Source organism: Ovis canadensis, chromosome 3, assembly GCF_042477335.2.
Source record: "Ovis canadensis isolate MfBH-ARS-UI-01 breed Bighorn chromosome 3, ARS-UI_OviCan_v2, whole genome shotgun sequence".
Taxonomy (NCBI): domain Eukaryota; kingdom Metazoa; phylum Chordata; class Mammalia; order Artiodactyla; family Bovidae; genus Ovis; species Ovis canadensis.
The window spans coordinates 151,187,391-151,210,224 of NC_091247.1; the positions used below are offsets into that span (position 1 = coordinate 151,187,391).

The 22,834-nt window shown below is 36.9% G+C and overlaps 1 protein-coding gene across 1 annotated transcript in view; it reads right to left on the minus strand.

Moving 5' to 3' along the window:
• Positions 1–623: 623 nt before the first annotated feature.
• PDZRN4 (PDZ domain containing ring finger 4) overlaps positions 624–22,834 on the minus strand; it is a 419,386-nt gene continuing 397,175 nt past the window's right edge. Inside the window, exons 7-10 of the mRNA XM_069584607.1 lie at positions 20,827–20,889; positions 13,162–13,263; positions 8,849–8,965; positions 624–4,983 (exon numbers count right to left, since the gene is read on the minus strand). Coding sequence (XP_069440708.1) covers positions 3,457–4,983; positions 8,849–8,965; positions 13,162–13,263; positions 20,827–20,889 — 1,809 coding nt within the window. The 3' untranslated portion in view covers positions 624–3,456. The remainder of the gene's footprint in view (positions 4,984–8,848; positions 8,966–13,161; positions 13,264–20,826; positions 20,890–22,834) is intronic.

Sequence of the window (22,834 nt, forward strand, 5' to 3'; positions counted from 1 at the left end):
GAGACTGGGAAAGGTGTCCAGGGAGAACAAATCCAGATCTGTCGAGGTAATTAGAAAGGAGATGGAGACAGTATATACCAAAAGATGAGTGGGTAAGGCTATTGAAGACAACCTGACATATTTAGAAAAGAAAATTCACACTGCTTTGTCACTTACCAGATAAAACAGAAATTCGAGAAGACTCAGGTGATAAGCGTGACAGAGCAGCAAACAGTGGCACCATCACAAAATAATTTGAAGTAGAGATAACAGCTCATTGGAGGCATAAAAATATGTTTAGATGGAAGATTTAGACACAGCAGCAAGACATGGATTAAATCAGTATGTAGTTATGGAAAGGTTATGTTAGAGGAAGCCATGCTGTATGCTCCTAAAGGGACAGTCTGCACAAAAAAGCGTGGCAACAATAGCCTTCTTCATGACACACAGTGAAGAAACGTCCATAGGGAATACATTATTCCCCCCTCCATAGGTCATTCACATATGGATCCTAACACCAATTTCTGTCAATAAAACATATGGAATTTCAAAGGTAAGCCCAAGTAAAGTATTTTTTCCTCTTCACAGTCACATATGTCTTTTGAACTAGAATAAAATATTTCACATATAGTCACTTATTTATCTTTGTTGAGCAGCAGGTTTATTATTCATTTACTAGAAAAAAAACATGCTTAGCACAAAGATATGTTATGTAGAAAGATAAAACATAACACTTCTCAGATTTCCACTGATTTTTGAAAAAGACACTTCTCAATTTGTAGAACTGTATAAACACAGACATGAAAAACACTAACATCACAGTTTTTAAAAATTGGCAAGCACATTAATAAAAATAAAATTAAGCTGGTAACTTTGGAAACACTGCATTCTGTAAGATGTGTACATATTTCTTCTGAAAAATATCTACATGTTGGTTCCAAACTCATTTATCTATAGGAGTGATTTGAATTCAATGAATATTTAAACCCAGTTGTATCAAGAGGATAAACAATAACCATAGGCATTAGATAAGGAAGAAACTGAGTTTTTAAGATAGAGAGGCATTCTTATTTAAAATCATCTGATCAAAATTTAGCTCTAGGTGCACTGAGTAGTTTTATTGATTAGATTAAAGTTAGCAGTGATGAAATTCTCAGTTAAGTTGCTATTACTATGACTATCTTAAAATTTTTGAGACCAGCTTTTTATTATATGTAAATAAGATTTATTTCTTTCCATCTATGTAATAGCCCTTTAAAAAGTAAGAACTTAGACAGGTAGACGAGTAAGGAAAATAGTAACAAAAGGACCAATACGTGAGATAAGTGAATAAAATAATTTAACTCAACTAGCATTTGTTATTGTTTAAATGACATCCTATGAGAGATTTACAAAGAAGGTGACTCAAGGGCCAGACTCCATGAACTTTAGATCTGTGCAGGGAGACAATAAGTTCTGTGTATGTGATCCAAATAATGGAAGGATAAAATCTTCAAGGTAAAATAAACTGCAGGTGCATCATAGTGTATGTCAAAATGCAAAGAAAACCCAGTGTCATCAAAACAGGCTCCAAAGAGAAGATGTACATGTGATTACTCTCTAAGAGAGTTGTAGGGTTTGGCACAGAAACTCCAGATGGGTAAATAACATTAGATAACTTCAGTGAAAATGCACAGGCTGCTCGGAAGCCAGAACAACTCAGAGAAAACCTAAAGAGGAGGCACAGAAGGCAAGGTGGGCAAGTTAGTGGAGAACCTTGAAAATAAGGCTGAGGCATCAGAGTTTGATTTATGAGCTAGTCAGGAGCCATTATAGGTTTTTAAACAGGAAAGTAGCTTCAAAGATGTTTAGATATTGTGTCTCTGTTATGTTACAACAATCTTTTGGGTTGAATGAAAATTTGATCAAATTCACACACACATCGATCTGGTCTTTCACTCTGAAGCCATCATGATTGATATATGATATAGTTGATGTGTATATGATGAAAAGCTAGACTCAAATATCCTATCTGATAATCTAACATCTCACTTTTTAATAAGGCATCTGTAATTGAGTAGGCTGAAAATTATTGAAAAGATAGTTTCCAAGAATTTCTTTCCAAAGGATGAACTAAACAAATGCTCATGGTGCTGTGGTCTGAACTGCCTCTTCCCTGACAAATCCGTATGTTGAAGCTCTAAGTCCTAATGTGATGGTAGCTGAAAATGGTGCCTTTGGGTGGTAATTAGGTTTAAATGAGGTCATGAAGGTGAGACCCTCATGACAGGATTAGTGTCCTTAAAAGAAGTTACATCAAACAGCTTCCTCTCTTTCTCTACCTTGTGAGGACAAAGCAAGGAGGCCATTTACAAAACAGGAAGAGAGCCCTCATCAGGAGCTGAATTGGTTGGTGCCTTGATGATGGGTTTCCAGCCTCAAGAACTATGAGAAATTCCTGTTATTTAAGCCACACAGACTATAATATGTCGTTATGGCAGTTTGAGCTGTCCTTATAAACAGTCTCAGCTACTTACTGATCCTCTGTCTCCATATCATCCCTTAAATTGTTCTTGGATTTTCTTTACGTGGGTAGCAGTCAAGGAGAGCATGAACTCATGATTATTGAATGCTTAGACAGCAACTCTTAGATGCTCTACATAACTTAATCTTGGTAAAAATATGTGACACAATGATCTATGGGAAATATTTCAGGACAATTTATTGAAAAATGGGATAGAAAATGTACACATTTTATAATTCACAATTAAGAATCTTCTAAAGAGTATACATATATAACTAATTTATATCTGGTAACCACAGGGAACAATGGAAATAGAACACTCCTTGATATCTTTTCTCAGAGATAATCAATAATTTATTTCTCTTTTATTGTCACAATTACCACAACTATCTAACTACATAAACAGTGTCACTACATACCACAGGAAGATTGTCCACCTACACTTTACTGAGACAAAGATGATGGCCATTTATGTGTTAAATGTACAACAGGATGTTAAAAAGAGGTGATTTTTATGTATAAAACAAGATGTGGCACATGATTTATCATCAGGTTTGATTTCATATGTATTAGGTCAAGAAGCAAGCATAGAAATATTTTGGCATTGAGTTGTTATTAAAGTTGAAAATAAGTAAACTAGAGAAATAAATCCAGATCTATAATAGGTACATTAAAATAGGAAATTAATTGGCTCCTCAGTATTTTTGTGCAAGTTTTTTTTCTTTCCTTTTGCTTGTTTTTATATATAAATGAGTAATATGAATATATCACAAGTCAAAGAAAAAAATCTCAGCCAAAAAGAAGTACCAATATATGAAAAACAAATGAAAAATTAGCAGGTATTTTTGCTTACAAAAAATTTAAACTGTAAAGAGTCACAAAATATATATAAAAATGCCACATTGAACGAGGCAAGCATCCTCTACCCAAACTGGTAGTACCCTCTGAAAATCAGCTGCATTCCATCCATTGGGTCATACTGTGGTGACAGACAAAAAGGCATTAGGAACTTGTGTACCATCAGGGGACTTGGCCCCATGGGTCATCAGTTCTTGGATTGTCATCCAGTTGTCCAAAATTTTCTTGTTTCTTTTCTTCATCATCTTTTTGTGACTCAGTTCAATGATGTTGACCTCCTTCTTGCCCTCGCTGCCGCTCTGGGGACTCTCCTTGAGACACTCCAGCCGGCTTCGCATCATGAACTCTCGGCGGCGCCGCTGCTCCTTGGCCCGCACCAAGTGCTGTTTCCTCTCCTCTTTGCTCCAGTACCGCCCCATCTTCATCTCGCTCATGGTGTCATCGTCCGTGGTCATGCCACTCCGCTCCTCCTTGATCTTTAAGGCACGCTCCTTTAGAATGCGGTCCCGCACGGGTCTCTTGGTGATGTACCGCGTCCCATCGCTCCTGATTTTCACCTTCCATTCCATCTTGGGTTCTGAGCACTTCTGAGACTCCTTGCACACGCTCACCAAGCTGAGCTGACTCTGAGCGTACTCGACTGCGGACTTCTGTTGAATTAACTGCATGTAGCTTTGATAATGCCTGGCGTGTGCTGGGATGTTTGCATATCTATAGGAGGAGCTGTGGTAAGGAGAGAGATAAGGGATGTGTTCACTGCTGGTCTTCTCTGGATCAGAAAGCTTGCTGCTTTCTGAAGTCTTCTCTTTGCCTTCAATGAGACAGCCTTGTTCAGAGGTTTTGGCTTTGGCGCAGGTCGACTCTTTAGTGCTCTGGCCAGAAGAGGACTGGCTGGCTGCCATCGTGCTTCTCAGGTTTTTCTTATTGGTGAGGCTGATCACTCTTGGAAGGGAACTGTCAGGGGAACGGTCCACAGTGAGTGGAGTGCTTCTGCAACTTTCAGCTGTGTTGTAAGCACTGGAGCTGTCTTTGTCTGACTTTTCTGGGTGTTCAAGGATGTCATCTAGTTTTCCCCTATGGGTATCTATGCTGGTGTTATAACTTCGGAATCCTCCATCATGCAACGCCCAGATGTCTCCATACTGGTCTGTCACTTTCTGGAGCCTGTGAGCCTGCATGATAGTTTGGCACTCAAGTTCAATGCTTCTCAGTTCCTCATTAAGCAACTGCAGTTCATGCTCCACTCCCTCTCGTCCTCCCTGATTGCATTCTATTGTGCTGCTTGAGTAATACAGGTCATACTCCCCGTGCTTCCTTATCTTGCATTTGAGCTCCAGGAGCTGCCGAAATCTTTCACACTCCTCATCTTGGTTGCCAATACAGTCTGAGTCAATGTATTCACCAGACACAAAACTCTCATTGCACTGAAGTTCAACGCTTCCCAGAGTGTCTTGGCTCTGCCCCAGCTCTCTTTTGCTTTTCAGAGAGGTGCCCTGGGGATCCTCGGTTGCATTCTCCTGCTCTGAGCTCTCGTCATTCCTCAGGCTTTCGTCTGTGCGCCCCACTCCGCTGTCCTTCTCATGGTTGTTGGATGAGGATGTTGCCGTGTCTGTTGTGCCCTCTTCTTCTTCTTGCTTTTTTGGCTAGGAAAATAAAAGTGAAGAGAAGAAAGAAAGTTAATTATTTTGAAAATCAGTCGTTGAAAACTTGTTTGAAAAAACAATGCTTCTTGGCAAAAGTTCAGCTCCTAGAAAGCTTCCCTAATTTCAGTATCTATAACAGTTTTACAAATAAAGGCAACTGGCTTACAGCAGTCTTTTTTTTTTTTTTTTTTTTGCTCTAAAATAAAGAAAACAAAAGCTGCTTGAATATGGCTATGTTACTCACTTGGAGATAAATAAAACAGGATACATTAAAAGAATTAAAATTAAATGAGTCATTTAAAATAAGTGATTCTTGTCTTAGGCTCTCTTTTAGTTGAGAAACTGGAGTGAAGTTGTATAAATGAGGTGACTTTATGAGTTTCTGAGGTGATAACATACAAAAGGACGAGTAAGACAGAATCCCAAAACAGTCTTCAGCAATGAAGGTCTGGAATTCAGAAGCCACATCACTTGTTACTATTTCTTTTCTTCATGAACTTTTCTCAAGTTCAAGAGAAACTTCATTGGATCTAGTAATACACTGATGATAATAAATGAAATATCACAAAATTTCAGGAATGAGTACATGAGCCCAAGACCTTCCATCCATAGATAAGGAAACTTAGTCCCAGATGGATGTAACTTCTTAGGCAGGAAGTCTAGGAGGCCAGTGCCATCCTCCATGGACAGGATTTCTTTACATCCGAGACACTGTATTCTTGCATACATGTACTTTGACTTCAAGGCATCTCCATATCATGTTGTTCAAAAGCAACAGTAATGTCTTAGGATTCATTGGGTAGCTTTAAAAATTTTTTCTACTCTTAGCCAGTAATATCCTTCAGAAATGAGTTTTATTCTACTGAGAGTAAAATGATGGCTCTCCTCAAATCTGAGCATCACTGATTGCCAGACAAGGGCATAATGTAAAAAAACAGATATGTAAGTAAATATATATGTGAACTTCACTCCCTGGTAATTTTTGGCTTTTCAAGCAGAAGAATTAACTGTCACTGCCCTAGGGAGATGCACATCTAGGTGTTTCTCTGTGAATAGCGTAAAGTTACTCTTTATTCTAACACTTCTCTTATAAAAAGTCTACAGATACAATTTCTAGATTGTTTTCTCCTTATGTCTAAGTTTATTCACTTTTATACATATATACATTTTTCCCTTTAGCAGGAAATTATATAATTAGATATAATTAAGCCTGTTAGTGTCAAAGAAAGGATAGGTGATAATAAATAAAACAGGTTTGAAAGTGTCAGATAATTGTTGTTTTCTTCCAATCAAGTAATGGCAGAAAAAAATATAATGAACTGGAGGGAGAACATGATCATGTATCATGTTAATTCTAGGATTCTCAATCTTTCAATAAAATATTTTCCCTCATTTGTTGAGAACATACTATGATTGATTTAAAATGTCTTATTGATAAAAAAGAATGTTAATCATAAGGCACTAGTGGTAAAGAACCCGCTTGCCAATGCAGGTAAATGTAAGAGATGTGGGTTTGATCCATGAGTCAGGAAGTTCCCCTGGAGGAGGGCATGGCCACCCACTTCAGGATTCTTGCACGGAGAATCCCATGGACAGAGGAACCTGGCAGGCTTCAGTCCATACGGTTGCACAGAGTAAGATACAACTGAAGTGACTTAGTGAACGAACATACATAAGTAATTGTAACTAATAATGGAAAACTTGATACATCTCTATATTCCTTGCTATAAGGTGACAGTGACATCAAATGTGGTAACATTTGCATACTGTGCCATAAAACCCCCAGGCAAAAATATTGGAGTGTGTTGCCATTTCCTTCTCCAGTGAATCTTCCCAACCAGGGATCAAACCTGGGTCTCCCACATTGCAGGCAGACTCTTTACCATCTGAGCCACCAAGGAATCCCTATAAAATCCCCAGAGGATATTCCTGATATTGGACAGTTTAGTTTGTATACCACAATACTTATATTTATATTTTCTCCTATCGAAGAGTAAGCTGAAAAATACAAGAAGGTGATATTTTTCTTATGGAGTATAAATGATAGACAAATTTGTTGACAAAATGTGTGTCAACAACAGTCACAGGACCAAGGAGAGCATGTAAGGTGAAACTTTCAGATGGATGTACATTTTAGCGTTTATATATGGATAGGCAATTTATAATTGCATTTATCTTTCTTTGGTTACTGGTTTATGAGCACATGTGAAAATAAAAAGAGTTTTCTATTCTCAAAACTAAAATTCCTGGTTTCTGATATAATGTTACTCTATAATTTGTCATTTCCCTATGGAATCATCATAGTGACAGGAAATGTTTCTACCAAGACATTTCTAATGTAGTATTATTGTTTATAAGGGCAAAGGACTTTTAAAGGTTTCTGTATTTCTCATCATTTTTCAGTCTCATGGTGAAGAAAAATTTCTACACAGTGAAAATCTAACCTCAGGGACATCTTGTGTTACCTCAAAAGACCTAGCATTTGTATTATGTCTGATGAGTAGGCAGCATCTGACACCATATCACTTCACCTGGGCAGGATTTCTCCTTTCTTTATTCCAACATCCTCCTGTCAAATCTGTATCAGGTCACATTTTGTCTCTAAGAGAGAAAAAGCCTGGAGCAAGGACTTTCTTGCTCATAACCAGCAGCTGCCACCAAAAAATATCTTTATTTGTGGCCAGTGTTGAAGTCATACATAAAACTTTCAATCTGTCCTCCTTATATTGAAAAGCAATCACTACAGCAGCAGCATTGCTTTTGAGCATGAACTACTGTTTGTGAAGTGGCCACTGACTATCCATGGTGAGCACACATGGTCTATCAACTGTAGTTTGCAACCTAATTATTAGTATATGCACACACACACACACACACACACACCCCTCTGTTATGGGATGTCAGCATGTCACCCTATCTCATCATTCAGTTTGGAAAAGTGATAAGATGTTTGTGTTTTATGTTCCTAAGCCTAACTGTCTGGACTTTTTAAAATAATAATCTTTTAGGGTGAGTTAACAATTAATGTTGAGAATAGGATGATAATTAAACAGTCAGCAGATTGAGAGCAGAAGTGTCAATACAATTATATCAGGGAAAAGAATGACATGAATCTGACATAAAAAATCTAGGCTATATTGATCTTAATTTTATCTAGTAAAAAACAATGACAACAAAAATGAAAAGATTCCTAAGGTTCAGTTTGCCACAAACCACTCTTTGATCATTCACCAGTTATGAATTACTTAAAGGGAGGAATTTTGCTCATTTTGTTTGTATTCTCAGGATCAAATGTGGTACTTGAAGTAGATCAGGGGCTCAGAATTTTTTGTTGAATGAATAAGTGACCTTAAGGCAAAATGATGTCAATAATCTCATCTAACTACTCTTAATTCAGTGTAATCATGATACCAAATATCCAAATAAGATCAGTGGCTTAATCATGTCATCATCTTCCTCAAATAGATATTCAAATATCTACATTGATATTTTAAAATAAAAAAATTACTTTTTGGGTAGGAGGGGTTATTTCATGAGATATAGTCTATCTCAGCTGGTGTACTGAGAGGCAAAATATATTTTTCTATTAAATTTCTGAATTACATTGAACAGTACCTGAGTCAGCACCTGAATACTACTGTGCCCTCCATAATGGTCCCTAAGCTTCTCAAACTAAAAATATTCTTAACAGAAAAAATTGTACGTATTTCCTCCACTTCATTTGAGATGATCTTTTGCCTTCAGAAATTACCATCACAGAGATGTTCACTAAAAGTCTTTGATTTAAAAAAAAATTCATTTAAGATTATGCATTTAAGGAAGAAGAGCATCATTTCCAATGATGGAGTTCAGATCGTGGTCCTACCTGCTCCACCTCATCGGCAGTGCGCTGCATTGCATCATTATGCTGTTCTTCCAACATCTCCAAGTTTAACTCCTCTAATAATTCATTCCTTTCATCTTCCAGCCAGCCTTCATCCACCTACATAAGAATACATTAGTACATTATATTCTGTTAGTGAGGACTCATGCTAAAATAGGGTAAACTTAAATGGTGATACCTGACTAGTTCCTTTTATCATAATGATTCTCTTCAAAATACCAGCCTCCTATAGTTCACCTCTCAGAAGGAAGAAGAGGTGATAACAAAAAACTGGGCTCTTATGCTTTTTATCTTTTCCTAAAACAGAAATACAGATTTTCTCTCATAACTGAGTAGATCTCACAGCACAGAACATTACCGTCTTTCAAAATGTATGAAAAGCATGCTGCATAATCCACAGCTGTCACGCTCATTGCCTCCGACAGTCCCCGTGCTAAAGAACTGCAGTGGTACTAATAGGGCTATGAGAAAATAGGGCCTTTTTCCTTAACAACAACCTCAAAGCAACTCCACACAAAGTGCCCCTCTCAATAAACACACACACACACACACACACACACACACACATGCTACCCTCACTCTGCTTTTGATTTTGAGGTGGATGACTTTCAAGTTAACAAGATGGCTCCTTGCCACAAATAAACACATTTATTCTATCTGAAAAAAAAAAGAGGAAAATTCCAAGTTATTCTCAAAAACAAAGTGACGCTATGGTATAACTATTGTGATTCATTTCTCAGACCCAATTCCAAGGAAAAAGACCCTACATGTTGCATATAAAGGTGAGGGAGCAGTGGGAAGCATGCAGAGTTTTGTCTGTGGGTGCTGAAGGCAGGTATTCTTGTGGGAGTCTTACAGAAACTAAACCAAGCAAATCCTTTTGGCTTCTTAATACAAAGGGAAGTGGAAAACTCATGGTTATCTTGTTAATATGATAAGTGTTGACAGTCAATACAGATAATTTGCCTCAAAGTGGGTTTTGGGAGCTAGATTACATAAATTAGCTGTCTATACTGATTGAATTAACTGAATAATTGTCAAAGTTCTTCTTTACTCTGTGTTATAATGAACAGCAGTTTTCTAGTGAGTCAAAATGAACAAGAGTGGGAGATGTTTTCACTACCAGACTAATGCTTAAGCCCCAAGCAAACACATAAAACAAGCTTGTCTTTAAGAGAGCTGAACTTCTAAAACTTAAACACAAATAAACCTGTGTGCCTGCTCAGTGTGTCCAACTCTTTGTGACCCCCACGGTCTGTAGCCTGCCAGGCTTCACTATCCATGGGATTTTCAGGCAAGAATACTGGAGTGGGTTGCCATGCCCTCCTCCAGGGGATCTCCCTGACCCAGTGATCATGCCCATGTCTCCCGCATTGGTAGCTGGATTTTTTTATTTATCATTGAGTCACCTGGGAATCCCTGAGAAAACATTAAATTGCATCAGAAGAGGCATTAGTGTTTATGCATCATATTCATTAAAATAAGGCAATCATAGGTTTCTTTTTTATTTACTGAAGTTTACCTAGACCTTAAATTATCTCAAACTTGACTGGGCCAAAAGCATCAATGCATTTATTCATCCTCATTTATTTCAATTTGGCCTGAATAACTTGACCAAGTTCCACCCCAGTGACTTTGATATGCAGATGAGCTATGAAAATTAAGCTGGTTAAAAATTTAAATTCAGTCCAATTCATAATTGTTCAAGTTTTATATTTTTTAATCCCTTTTAAGTTTCATGAAGTTGCAAATGCCAGACTCCAAAAGAAATTACTTAAAGCTAGAACTGTTTATTTTTTATAAGCATACCAAGGAATGTTTCTTTAATCAGGTCAAAACAAAATATTTGCCAACATTGATACAGTGAATGATAGAACAGAATCTTTTGAAATTGAAATGAAGGGGTGGGGAAGACAAAGAAAACAAATGATAGAAATTAACAGTTCCCTATAACCCTTTTCTTGTTATCTAACCCCACAGATCCCTGAGTTGCCATGGGTAGTTGGCGTCCGTCTGCTTTGATAAGGTGTCCCTCTAGGCTGGAGGGGTACACAACACACTCAGTCAGGAGAGATTCTTCTGGCTCACCTTTCCCTGTCACATTTCCCATAATGTGACAGACTGGCATAAATACGGCAGTCTGAGTCCAGTGCTCTGGCAGAGCATAGTCATAATTATACAAGGGGATCTGTCTGCACCGTAGAGGATCACACGTGGTATCTCAAAGAAAGGATCAACCTGCGCTGTCTCAAAAGTTCTCTACAGTTCTAGCAAGAGCCTGTTCTCACCCAGGGTCCCAAGGGGAATAGGGCAAAATAGCAATATCTTTAATGGTCTAAGGAAGAAAATGGGCAGAAAATGAAAGTAAGTTGACATTGACAGGGAATGGAAGAAATGAGTTATTTAAAAATATTGCATGGTTGCACAATACCGCCCCCAGCAACTCTGTAGATTATTTCTGAGAGTATTTGAAACATTATTTTTAAAAGGCTAGAAAAATGACACATAAACTTCTACTCTCCCTAAATAAAATATACAAACAAAAATGCAATAATGAAATATATTGAAACTGATGGGAAAATATGGTGACATAAATACAAGTTTTGTTTTGCATTGCTTTTGCCACCTTATAGCATGTAATGCTTAAATACATTTTAAAGTAGGTGTTACAATGCATTTTCTTTCCTTATTTTTCTAGAAATCTGGTTTTCTAAAGGCAATCAGCTTCATTCCAGTGTCGTTATGACTTCTTCAGGATCAAGGGGCTAAGGAAGATCCTACTTTTGTCAGACAGGATGGTATCCTTCAGAGTCAGATGACCATCTTTTATAAATTGTGGAAAGTATTTGAAAATTCATCCTCCAACATTAACTCTTGGGTTAGGAGTATAGTCAGTTATTCACAAACACCACTGGTTCTACTGAAAATATTTGTGCTGTCAAAGATTAACGGGATCTGGTCTTATGTTATTAACTTCTATTCTTTCCACAGTACATTATAGCTGTTATATGGCATAGTTAAGGAAATGCTTTAATTCTAAATTAATGAGGTTGTCTAGCAGTTACATGGAAAGGGCAGGGAAACCACAGGATAAAGTCAAAGTATCTTTTCTACAAAGGGTGACTATTGAGCTCTCTTCAATTTACCCTTAATTTCACCATTATGTATTTAGCCTCTTTACTCTTTTTCAAGAAAATGGGGTCATTGAGATTAACTGGTGTGCCAAATTTCCAGGTAATTAGTGCAATTTCATACATATTTTAATAATTCACTCTCACATAGGCAGCTCAGCCAGTTGCAACCTGTCCAACCCCACTCCCAGGACCTCAGGTGTGCAACTTCAGTCTGCCCTGGGCTATGGAAAGCTTTATGGGAACCGTTTAGAATGGTCAAGGACATAAAGGAAATATATGCGGAAAGGGTGATCTTTTATAACCACTATATTCGAGTCAGGATTCAGTCTGACACTGAAATACACTCACTCAATGTAATTTATAGATAGGATGTAGTTACTGAGTCTGAAAAATATCAGATCAATAACCTAAAAGACAAATGGTGATATAACCAAGTTCACTCAAATTACTGACAGAAGGATAGAATGGTGACAATGTAAGGTCCTTTCTGCATTGCAGTGGGGGATAAAAAGGACACAAAAAAAGTTCCGATAGTACTTTTCTTCCACCATTACCTCTCCTATACTTTCATGTCATCTCCCTCTGTAAAGATATAAAAAAATTCCTTAGAAGCTATCAGTTTTTGGTTTTGGCCAGACAGATGTGTCTGTCATGCTAAACTTGGGAAAAATTCATCTACTATATGTGGAACCGCATCATGCTATCTAAGGTCTTTTATTTGATAAAGTCACTCTAAAAAGATTTGAGTTGACAGCAAGATATGCTAATGTTTGTCTCATTAGAGATTCTCTTAAGATACCTTAATATGCCAATTAAGTATTTTTAGATGAGAACCTAAAGCAGGGATGCACGCAGAATTAAATATCATGTAAAGTCAATCATTTTCCATTAATTAATTAATTTTAAATAACTGGCAAGTGGAAGGAGAGAGTAATTATTTAATTTCGTGTTTCTTTTTAAAAAATAAGTTGTTTAGCTGCCTTTATGTGGAGCAATATTAAGGAGTCTTATAATTGTTTTGATAAGGTTGGCAAATTGGGAATGATGACTGGGTTCTATTTTGTATGCCTGGTTTTACAAATAACTGTGGCACTGATCTGATATGGAATAGCAGACAATGAACCTAAGGTTCAGTCCAAGGCTTTTGCTCTGTATTCTGACCTGACTCTCTGGCCTTGCGACCAGCAGCAGGATTCTCCTGCACTCGTCGCTAGACAGCTGGGCCACCGCCGCCTCGCGATCCTGGACGTCTTCCCCATTTATCTAGAAAACAAATGAAAGTGGCGCATTAGTTTCCATTTCCACAATGCTGCACACAATAAATGGCAAATATCAGCTCATTTATGGTAAATGTATGGACAATGAAGCTCACACAATGGGCTCGTCTTCAGCCCCTCGGTGGTAAGTGCCTTCACTCAATTACGCGCTTACTGTAAGAGCCATATCGATCCCTGAAGGATGGCGGACATCAGAGGAAGCAGTTATGTTCATAAATGTCCAACCTGCGCCCTGGCAACATACATCTAGCAACACAATTAACCAGCCCCTGACAGGTGACGTTCATCTTTCTCCGCTCAGAGTAATGGAAGTGTCACTCTGAGATAATGGTGCTGGGGAAAGCAGGCCCAGCAATACCACAACTGAAATCCGTCATCCTGCGCGCTTGCTGTGAGCCAATTAGAGAGCCCCCGTGTTATCTCTCACCGGGTGATGCTCCCGGGCTGCTGCTGCTTGCATTTTCATTTAATCATCTCATATTTGCATGTGGGTCTGACTCAGTTGCCCCAAATCACTCTCTGGATATCTTTTGTTGCTTAACTAATCAAACGAGAACAAGCTTATCGGTAACATCCTCGTCTACTCCCAGCTCCTTTCTCAGATTTATCTGCTTCTCTAAAACAACAAAACTAATGAAATAAGGTTCAACTCTTAAGTATACTTAAATTTAAAAACTTAAATTTTTTAAAATAGGAATGCTTAATGAAAGAAGGCAAGCTTAAGTAAATTTTTTATTAAAAACAATAAATTCTAGAAGTGCTTGAAAAGTACCATTTTTTTTCCTAAGTGCTACAGAGAAAATAAGGTTCCTAAAATTTGCATTTTAAACTACATTTTCATGTTCAAAGGTATTTAGCTCTTATTGATGCATTTTTTCTTTGCCCTTTATAAATTTATTTTATTTATTAATCATTCCATTCCATAGAAACAAGGAGATTTTTGACCCATAACATATAATCAAAGAAAGTAGAAAGAAATTTCAACTGAAGAGGTCAAGTAATTCTATCTAAAATAAATATTAAAAATGTCAATAAATTAAACAAAATGTGGCTGCACTGATCACTATTTTCAATAATTAATCTAACATCTTTCATTGAGAATTTCTTCTTAAATGCGTGAAGTAGACTCCTGAGGTTTTCTCCTTGTGGGTCTCGGGATTCTGGCTGACTCATGAAGACAGACATAATTATCTGAGGACAAACTCAGGAATCTCATCTGTGCACCACAATCAATGATTCTTATAGACTCATATTTAGTATGAAGGAAGCAGACAATAATAGTCAAAGGAGGGAAAAATCATACAACCACATGCTATATTTTGTTACTGTAATCAAATGAATAGCTCCTCAGTTGTGTGTGTGGACAGGAAATTCAGCTTTTATAACTTTCAAATCTGTTTTCTTTTCTTTTTGCAATTTCCAAATAAAATTTATCAAATTAGAAAAAAAAATAAAAAAACTTTGATTCCAAATCGGGGACTAATAACCCAGAGTGATATGTTGTAGTTTTCTTTTTTTTTTTTTTTTGTAAATGTATATCTGAAAAGCTATTTCTGTACTGGGTCCAAGGCCTTTTTTCCTTTAAATAAACATAAATTGGCAGTGGAGGATTACTCCCCTCACCTGTGTGTAGTTTAAAAATAATAATATGAAAAATTTTACTTTCTTTAAGTTTTGAGGGCTTGCACTCCTTTCATAGTAATTCTTGTAGTACATCTGTGATGCATCTAACTGTCTATCTTTCTTCTTCTGCATCTAGTCTCTTCTTCCCGCCTCTGTAGGCACATTAATCCTAAGGAGAATGAGTTGGATGATCTCACACAATTTATGTTAAACTTTTAAGAATAATTTGAAATGCAGTTCTCACTTTTTCTCACTTCCAAATTCTTCATGTAAATTTTACTTACCATTGATCTAAACACTCTTCATTCATGTTAATGTTACTATTATGTTTTTCTCTATTAAAATGCAAATAATAGTGCCTCTCTCAGAGGGCTGATACAGGATTAAATGGGCTAATATATGTAAAAGGTTTAAATATGTGACTTGTATACAGAAAGTGCACAAGGTTGGTATATATTACTATTAATGCTATTGTTGCTATTATTACTATGATTATTTATGTTTTAATCCCTCAGAAAGATTCTTTTCTTCTAAACAAAGCAAATATATTAAAATTCATGCATAACAATGAAATCCACAATAGTAAACATGGTTCTAGCTTAAGATATATCTATTTCATATGTATTTTTAATTCTTAGAAGGTCATCAGGAAACACTATGGCTGAGTTTGATTTCCTTTATAGTTGGTATTCTTCTATCTCCTCTGTGAACTCATAATGACCAGAGCTATGATCTTCAGTCTGGGCATTATGTCCTTATTTTGGGAGGACAGATCATATATTGTAGAAACAGTTTACATCCAGAATCATAGGTGGAGTGAAATAAATTTGCCACAGAAACTGGGATTAACATGCAATTTTTATTTCTTTTATAAAATAAAGGTCACCTGAGCCACCTGGTTAGTAGATTCCATTTTAGTTTGATACTCAGATTGATATTGAGACAAAAAATGCAGCCATAGGTTTCATCAAAGATTCTTCTCATGGAATGAAAAGACTTGAGGAATGGAAACAGAGCTTTCTACCTTCATTTGCTTTGTTTCCTGAATGATGGTTCATAGCTGAAGGATTCCTTGTGGGAAAACAGCTTCCTATGCCTGAAAACACCATGCAGACAGAAAGAGTGAAGGAGCCAGAAACAAAGGGAGGACATGGATGAGGAGTGGAGTCATCACTATTTAATGAAAGACTTCCATTTCAAGACAATAGAGAGGAAAAAAGAGAGGAAGAAGGCAATATGTAACTTTGTTATAAATTAAAAAAAAAAAAGCCTGCTAGATAATATATTTGTCTCATTTTCTGTGCATGGGCATATGTAAACATTAGTTTCAAAATGGATATTATCTTGGCTTAGAAGAGAATTGTGGTAATTACAAAGAAAAATCAGCCAAAATCCTACTTCAGGCCTAATCTCCTGTACATGCATATGTGTGTGTGTGTGGCTTCTCAGGTGGCACTAGTAGTAAAGAACCTCCCTACCAATGCAGGAGACATAAGAGATGAGTGTTCAACCCCTGGGTCAGGAAGGTCCCCTGGAGGAGGATATGGCAACCCACTCCAGTATTCTTGCCTGGAGAACCCCATGGACAAAGGAGCCTGACAGGCTATAGTCTATAGGGCAGCAAAGAGTCGGACATGACTGAAGCAACTTAGTATATGAATGTGTATAAAAACTTAGAAGACTACAAGTGTCTTCATATAGCTTCTTTTTTGTTTAAATATGACAATTTTTAGGTTTTCGTGTCAATGTACCATGGGCAGGTAGGCAACTAAAGTTTTTGGCATTCAACCAACTATAGGTGGTAGAATTTCTTATTTGAAAACCCAAAAATCTAAGCAAAAGAGGAAAGATTTATGTCAAATGTATTGATATTTCACTGTGTAAAAGAAGGCAAAGGAAGCATAGAGATACAGAGGTGAAACAAATAGAAATGGAAGGAAAATAGTTATCCCAAAAAAGCAAGTAAGAGGAGGAGGAAATGCTAAGGACCAGTTTAGGGTAGAGAAAGAAAGAATTGATTAGAGGTCTTACTGTTCCACTGTTTTGTTGAGCTTTTGCAGGGTTCTGTCAGGGAATAATCCTTAGAAACATGACTGACTTTTCTGGCCAAGATTAGAATCATATATAGTTACATGGAATACTATATGCTTACCATGCGAAAGAGAATGCGAGAATAGAGCCCTCTTTCCTTTAGATAGTCAATCATGTATGTGTCTTTAATTTTTCTCTCTGGCTCAGCACTACAATTTTGTTAAAGGACTTCCCCATATTAATTCCTGGGAACACATCTGATACAACCAGTTTGTAGCAATAGCACAGCAAATAGACTGTCAAGCACTTGCAGAGGAAAAAAAAAAAAAAACACATGAGAGCTAGAATATGTTCTCATGAAGCTGGGTCATAGTTTCTCTTCTGTATGATCCCTACCTTCTATCAATATTGTGTGAATACCCATGTGTGTGTGTAGTCATTGAGAAAGGTCCTCTAACACGTCCACGGAGCACTACAGTTAGAAAATTTTAGCCACACAATGAGGGCAGAGCCGTAGAAGTACTATACTTAGGTCATTGTGAACAGGAAATTAAAATCTCTATTGCTTTAACAAGATTCATTCAAATCAAAGCCAGCCAGGAAAGCTAAAGGATGAGAAGATACCCTTTTTCTCCTACTCTCATCTCCCTGGGAAAGGAGTCATTAATTGTTCATTACAGTGTATCCCATAATCTCCTTACCAGCCACATAGGAGCTATTTATCTATGAGTACAATTTTGTCACGGTTTTCTTTAATATAATTTTACTATCACTCTTAAGACTCTTTTGTTTCCTGTATGTGCAGATAGAATTGAATTCTAGGCTTTTTAATGTGACAGGTATTTATTCATTAGATGTGACATATTTGTCACTGAATATAAACTAATCAGGCAAACCACAGCACTTTATCAATCCTGCTGCTGTTTCAATGAACCAGCTCCATTACGGAATGCCTTATTATCCAGAAAAACTTTTATCTGATAACTTTAACTACCCACAACATAGCCAAAAATAAGGAAGTGTCAGAACATGTGGAATGCAACCATGGAAACACATGTACTCTACATCTGTTGAACTCTACCTAAAGAACTAACAGATGCCACTTCACTAATTGTATTTGTGTATTGTGTATCCCGGAGAAGGCAATGGCATCCCACTCCGGTACTCTTGCTTGGAAAATCCCATGGGCAGAGGAGCCTGGTAGGCTGCAGTCCATGGGGTCGCTGAGTCGGACTGAGCAACTTCACTTTCACTTTTCACTTTCATGGATTGGAGAAGGAAATGGCAACCCACTCCAGTGTTCTTGCCTGGAGAATCCCAGGGACGGGGGAACCTGGTGGGCTGCCGTCTATGGGGTCGCACAGAGTCGGACACAACTGAAGCGACTTAGCAGCAGCAGCAGCATTGTGTATATAAACTGTATTTTACTAACTGTATTTGGAATGTGGTGAGCTAGAAACTAGGACGGGAGTCAGTGAGGCTGCAGTATGAATATAGGGTGTGGTGAGTAGAAGATGAGAGGAAAAAGTGACAGCTGGTAACAGCATGAGGAAAATGACAAAGCACAGAAAAAGTAGCCAACTAGGGTCATTTAATATCAGGGCACACAATCTTCCAGGACTTTCAGTCACTGAGCATTTTACTCCATTATAGCATTGGGTGGTGATGGCTGGGTAGGATGAGACCCTCAGCATCAAAGGAAGGTTACATTCTTTTCAGTTTACTTAATTGAAGATATTAACAAAGTACACAACGCATTTAAAATGATTCATAAGTCAAATACTAATGACATATTTTTGAAGCTTCATTATCCGCATGACACACTAAAATAATACACTTTTTATTAACGAGGATACATAGTTAAAGCTTTACTCCTCCATCTATTCTGTCACTCTGCTGAATATCTGTGTTTCATCCCTTCATTTATTCACGTGTGTGAAAGAGATATTGAAAATAGAGTAGCAGACAAGACTAAGTCTTAACTTCTTGATTCGCTTTTCCTGCTCCTGAATTATCCAGTGACAGACATATCCCATTTTGTTTAACCACCAAGAAGCTCAATAAAGTTGAAATTATATATTCTTGAAGTTTCCTGAGAACTAGTGGGACCATGAATAATCTCCAATTCTTTCCTAATTGGAGCTTTAGTAGAGGGTCCCTGATGAAAAAGGAGTTCTGTGGCCTCTCACTTGAGAAGGGAAGGCGTATGGAGAAGGGCTGTGATTTGCTGAGTGCCCCCCTAAAGAAAGGAAAAGAAACAGCAGAAGGCTGAGTAGGACAGCCCTCTGGTGTGGCACCTCTTTCTCACAACAATGCCACGTTGTACTGTCATCATCTGTGTTTGCAGCTGTCTTCCCAATTACACAGGAAGTGCCCCAAAGGCTGCCATGGCAGCTTGTTTTTTTTAAAGCCCTGGTTCCAGGTAGAGTGTTGAATCCAAATGTATTGAATCAAAAGAAATAAATTTTTCAGGGGTTCATGTCTAAGAAGGAGAAAAGGGGATGATAGATATAACAACCAAGATTTTACAGAATATATCGACAGGTGGTAACTTCTTCAATGAGTCATTTGAGTCCTCCTTCCTGTTTTACAGGTGTGATCTGCTTCGCTGGTTGTTTAGATGGTAAAAAAAAATCTACCTGCAATGCAGGAGACCAGGGTTCTATCCCTGGGTCAGGAAGATCTCCTGGACAAAGAAATGGTTACTTACTCTAGTCCCTAGAGGAGGAAATGGCAACTCATATCAGTATTCTTGCCTGAAAAACTCCATGGACAGAGGAGCCTGACAGGCTGCAGTCCACAGGGTCGCAAAGAGTCAGACACAACTGAGTAACTGAACTGAACAGGAACCCACTCCAGTATTCTTGTCTGGAGAATTCTATGAACAGAGGAGCTTGGTGGGCTACTGTCCATGGGGTTGCAGTATCGAACATAATGGAGCGACTAACACTTTCATTTTTTTTCTTTTTTCTACAGCGTAATTCAAAGGCCTCTATTCTTATTTTGGGGGTTAAATTGAATACAAGAGCTGGGGTGCTGTGTGTCTTCCTGCAGCCACTCTTTATGGGAAAGGACTCAAAAGTGACAAAGCAGGTCAAGGAAGATTTATGATAGAAACTTTGGCTTTCAAGGTTTTTCCTGATTTGGCTTGGAACTCTTTCCAGTTTATACACCTCCCATAAGGTGCTTACCATCTCTGTTGTTAAACTGAAATTTAGTCCATCTCTATGTTTTCACATGTCCATCCTCCACCTGTCCTCAGCAACTCATTTGTAAATAATTAAGACTTCATATTTCTAAACTTTCATCATAATGGAACACTGGGGTCACTGTTTACCTAATTTATTGTGGAAAAGGCAGCAGTAAATGCTGCTGATGCCAGTAACAACAGCAGTTCATGCTTATTACACACCATACACTTATTTCTGGCCATGCACTTATTACTCACTAAGCATATCACAGGCTTAATTACATCTAACCTTTGCCACAATATATTTTACTGTCATCATTCTTTAAGATAAGGAAACAGTCTTACAATGAGAAATGAAGTAAAGCTTCCAATTAAGTGATGGAGCTGGAAGCTGAAGGTGAGGTATCTGAGTCCAGAGATTATGCCTTACTAAAATTATTACTAATAATCCTTAATAAATGGCACTATCAATTGTTTTTTTGGATTCATGTCAATGTATGGCAAAACCAAAACAGTATTGTAAAGTAAAATAAAGTAAAAATAAAAATTAAAAAAAAAAAGGTTTGAATGATAGCTTTTAGTTTTGTAGATGTTACTATCCAGAAACAAGGGGAAATTATTTTTCTAATATTTTTCAAGGTGTGAAATAAAATGTAAGCTGTTGGACAGATAGAAGGAAACTAGAGAAAATAACTGCACGCGTACTTGCAAAATACGATCCCCTTCTCGAATTCGGCCATCTTTGGCAGCAATGCTGTTTGGATCTACCTGTAAGGGAGAGGACACAGTGTCAACTGGATATGCAATATCATCCCCAGAAACTTAAATTTCTTTTTAAATATGGTTCATGTTTTTCTATTGAGTTATAGAGGGCATGCCAAATTTTTCTTTGTCAACTGATTCTAAAAATGTTAATGAGCTATTTTAGAATTAATCATAATAAAATTAAGGAGAATGAAGCCCAATTTGATCTGTAGACCACTTTTCTCTCCCTCCCTCTTTTTCTTTCTTCCTTTTATCCTTTCCTCCTTTTATATTTTATTTTTTTTTTACAACTGTTCACTCATTTCTGTATCCCAACTGTCGGATGTTGTTTTCAGCTGACCTGATCCTCAGATGATGTTAATACCAGAATTTTCTGGACTCAGGAAATGTACTTTCTGCTAGGGTGATTTTTGAATCCTGCCTTAGCTGTCTGAGAAAACCTGATAGCTATATTCTTAAGTCCATACTTATTAAAGGGATTTCTGTGTTATGATCACACAAATTTATAAAGGGATTTATAGTCTATGTAGCTCAAAAAGTGAAAAAAAAATAATCTTACCCATGCAGACACTACTTTACATTTAGGCTGAACTATATTAACTATCATTTATTTTAGAATAAATAGATATTTAAAGCTCTTTTAAGAGCTCATCCACACTTTAATTGGCCAAACTTGAGTGATGACTTACTGTTTAGTGGAGGTAATTTCATCTAGCACACATTTCACATGATGGCTTCCAACCATTTATTGGAATTTATTCCAGCAAAGCCTTTTTTTTTTTCTTTAAGCAAAATATTTCAAGTGTAGCATAAGGTTGATCCATCCTATCCAGATGTTAGATATTACTTTCTAATTAGGTAGTGCCACCCAATAAATGAGTTTTAAGTGATCAGTCAAGAACAAAAGACGCTATAATTACATGTTTGATGTATAAGGAAACATTTTTTCCAAGTACATATGTTCTGTTCCTGTGGGTTTTCTTACTATTCCTGAAGAGCAAAGTTCCAGAGCTGACATGTTTAAATTGTAAACAGAGACTTACCTGAAGGAAATGATGGATAGTTAATTAATTGTATCTTATTTAGAAGCCATTCACAATCTAAGAATTTGTCTTCAGAACTATAATCAAACTAATATTAAAATTCTGTATTTGCACTTCCATACATATTACAAAAGATAATTCTGCATGTGTTGCCTTATACTTCCTCACCATAATCAGAGGTGGTTTCATAGTTGTTTATTTAAAACAGCTGTATATGCAAGTCAAATATTCTCTGGAAATTTCTCCATGGTAAGAACCAGTCAGTAGATTTTTTGGTAAAGTGATAAAGATTAACATTTATATTTATAGAGTTTCATAATTTTCTAAGTGCACTATCTTTTCCTAGTCTAAAAACCTCTATAAAAGCAATATTAAAAGTATTGTTGTACTGAATTTCTAGTTAAGGAAGCTGAATCTTAGTAAGTTATGTAATGTTTTCAAGGTCATGGCCAAGAAAATTTGAAATAGCACAGCAGAGCAATTAGTATTTAGTTTGTCTAACCTCTGGGTTCATGCACATACATATAATATGCATGATTTCACATACATATGTGTATATACATATACATATGCAGGGATTAGATAACATGCATACATATATACACATACGTGCTTGCATCTACATATGTGATTTTTAATCATATCTGCATACATAATACCTTACTACTTCTCATAAAATGATTCTTTTGGGAGTTTCAAAAATCACCTATAATAATAAACTTTGCTTCACTTTTTTTCAAAATAATTAACACTGAAGGTATTTCACATTTAAGTACCTCACTTTTTAAATTGAAGTATAGTTGATTTTATTCTTTTTCATATTCTTTTCCATTGTAACATTATAGGATGTTGAATATAGTTCCCTGAGTCAATACGTCACTTTTTGAAAGTGATTATGTGGTTGA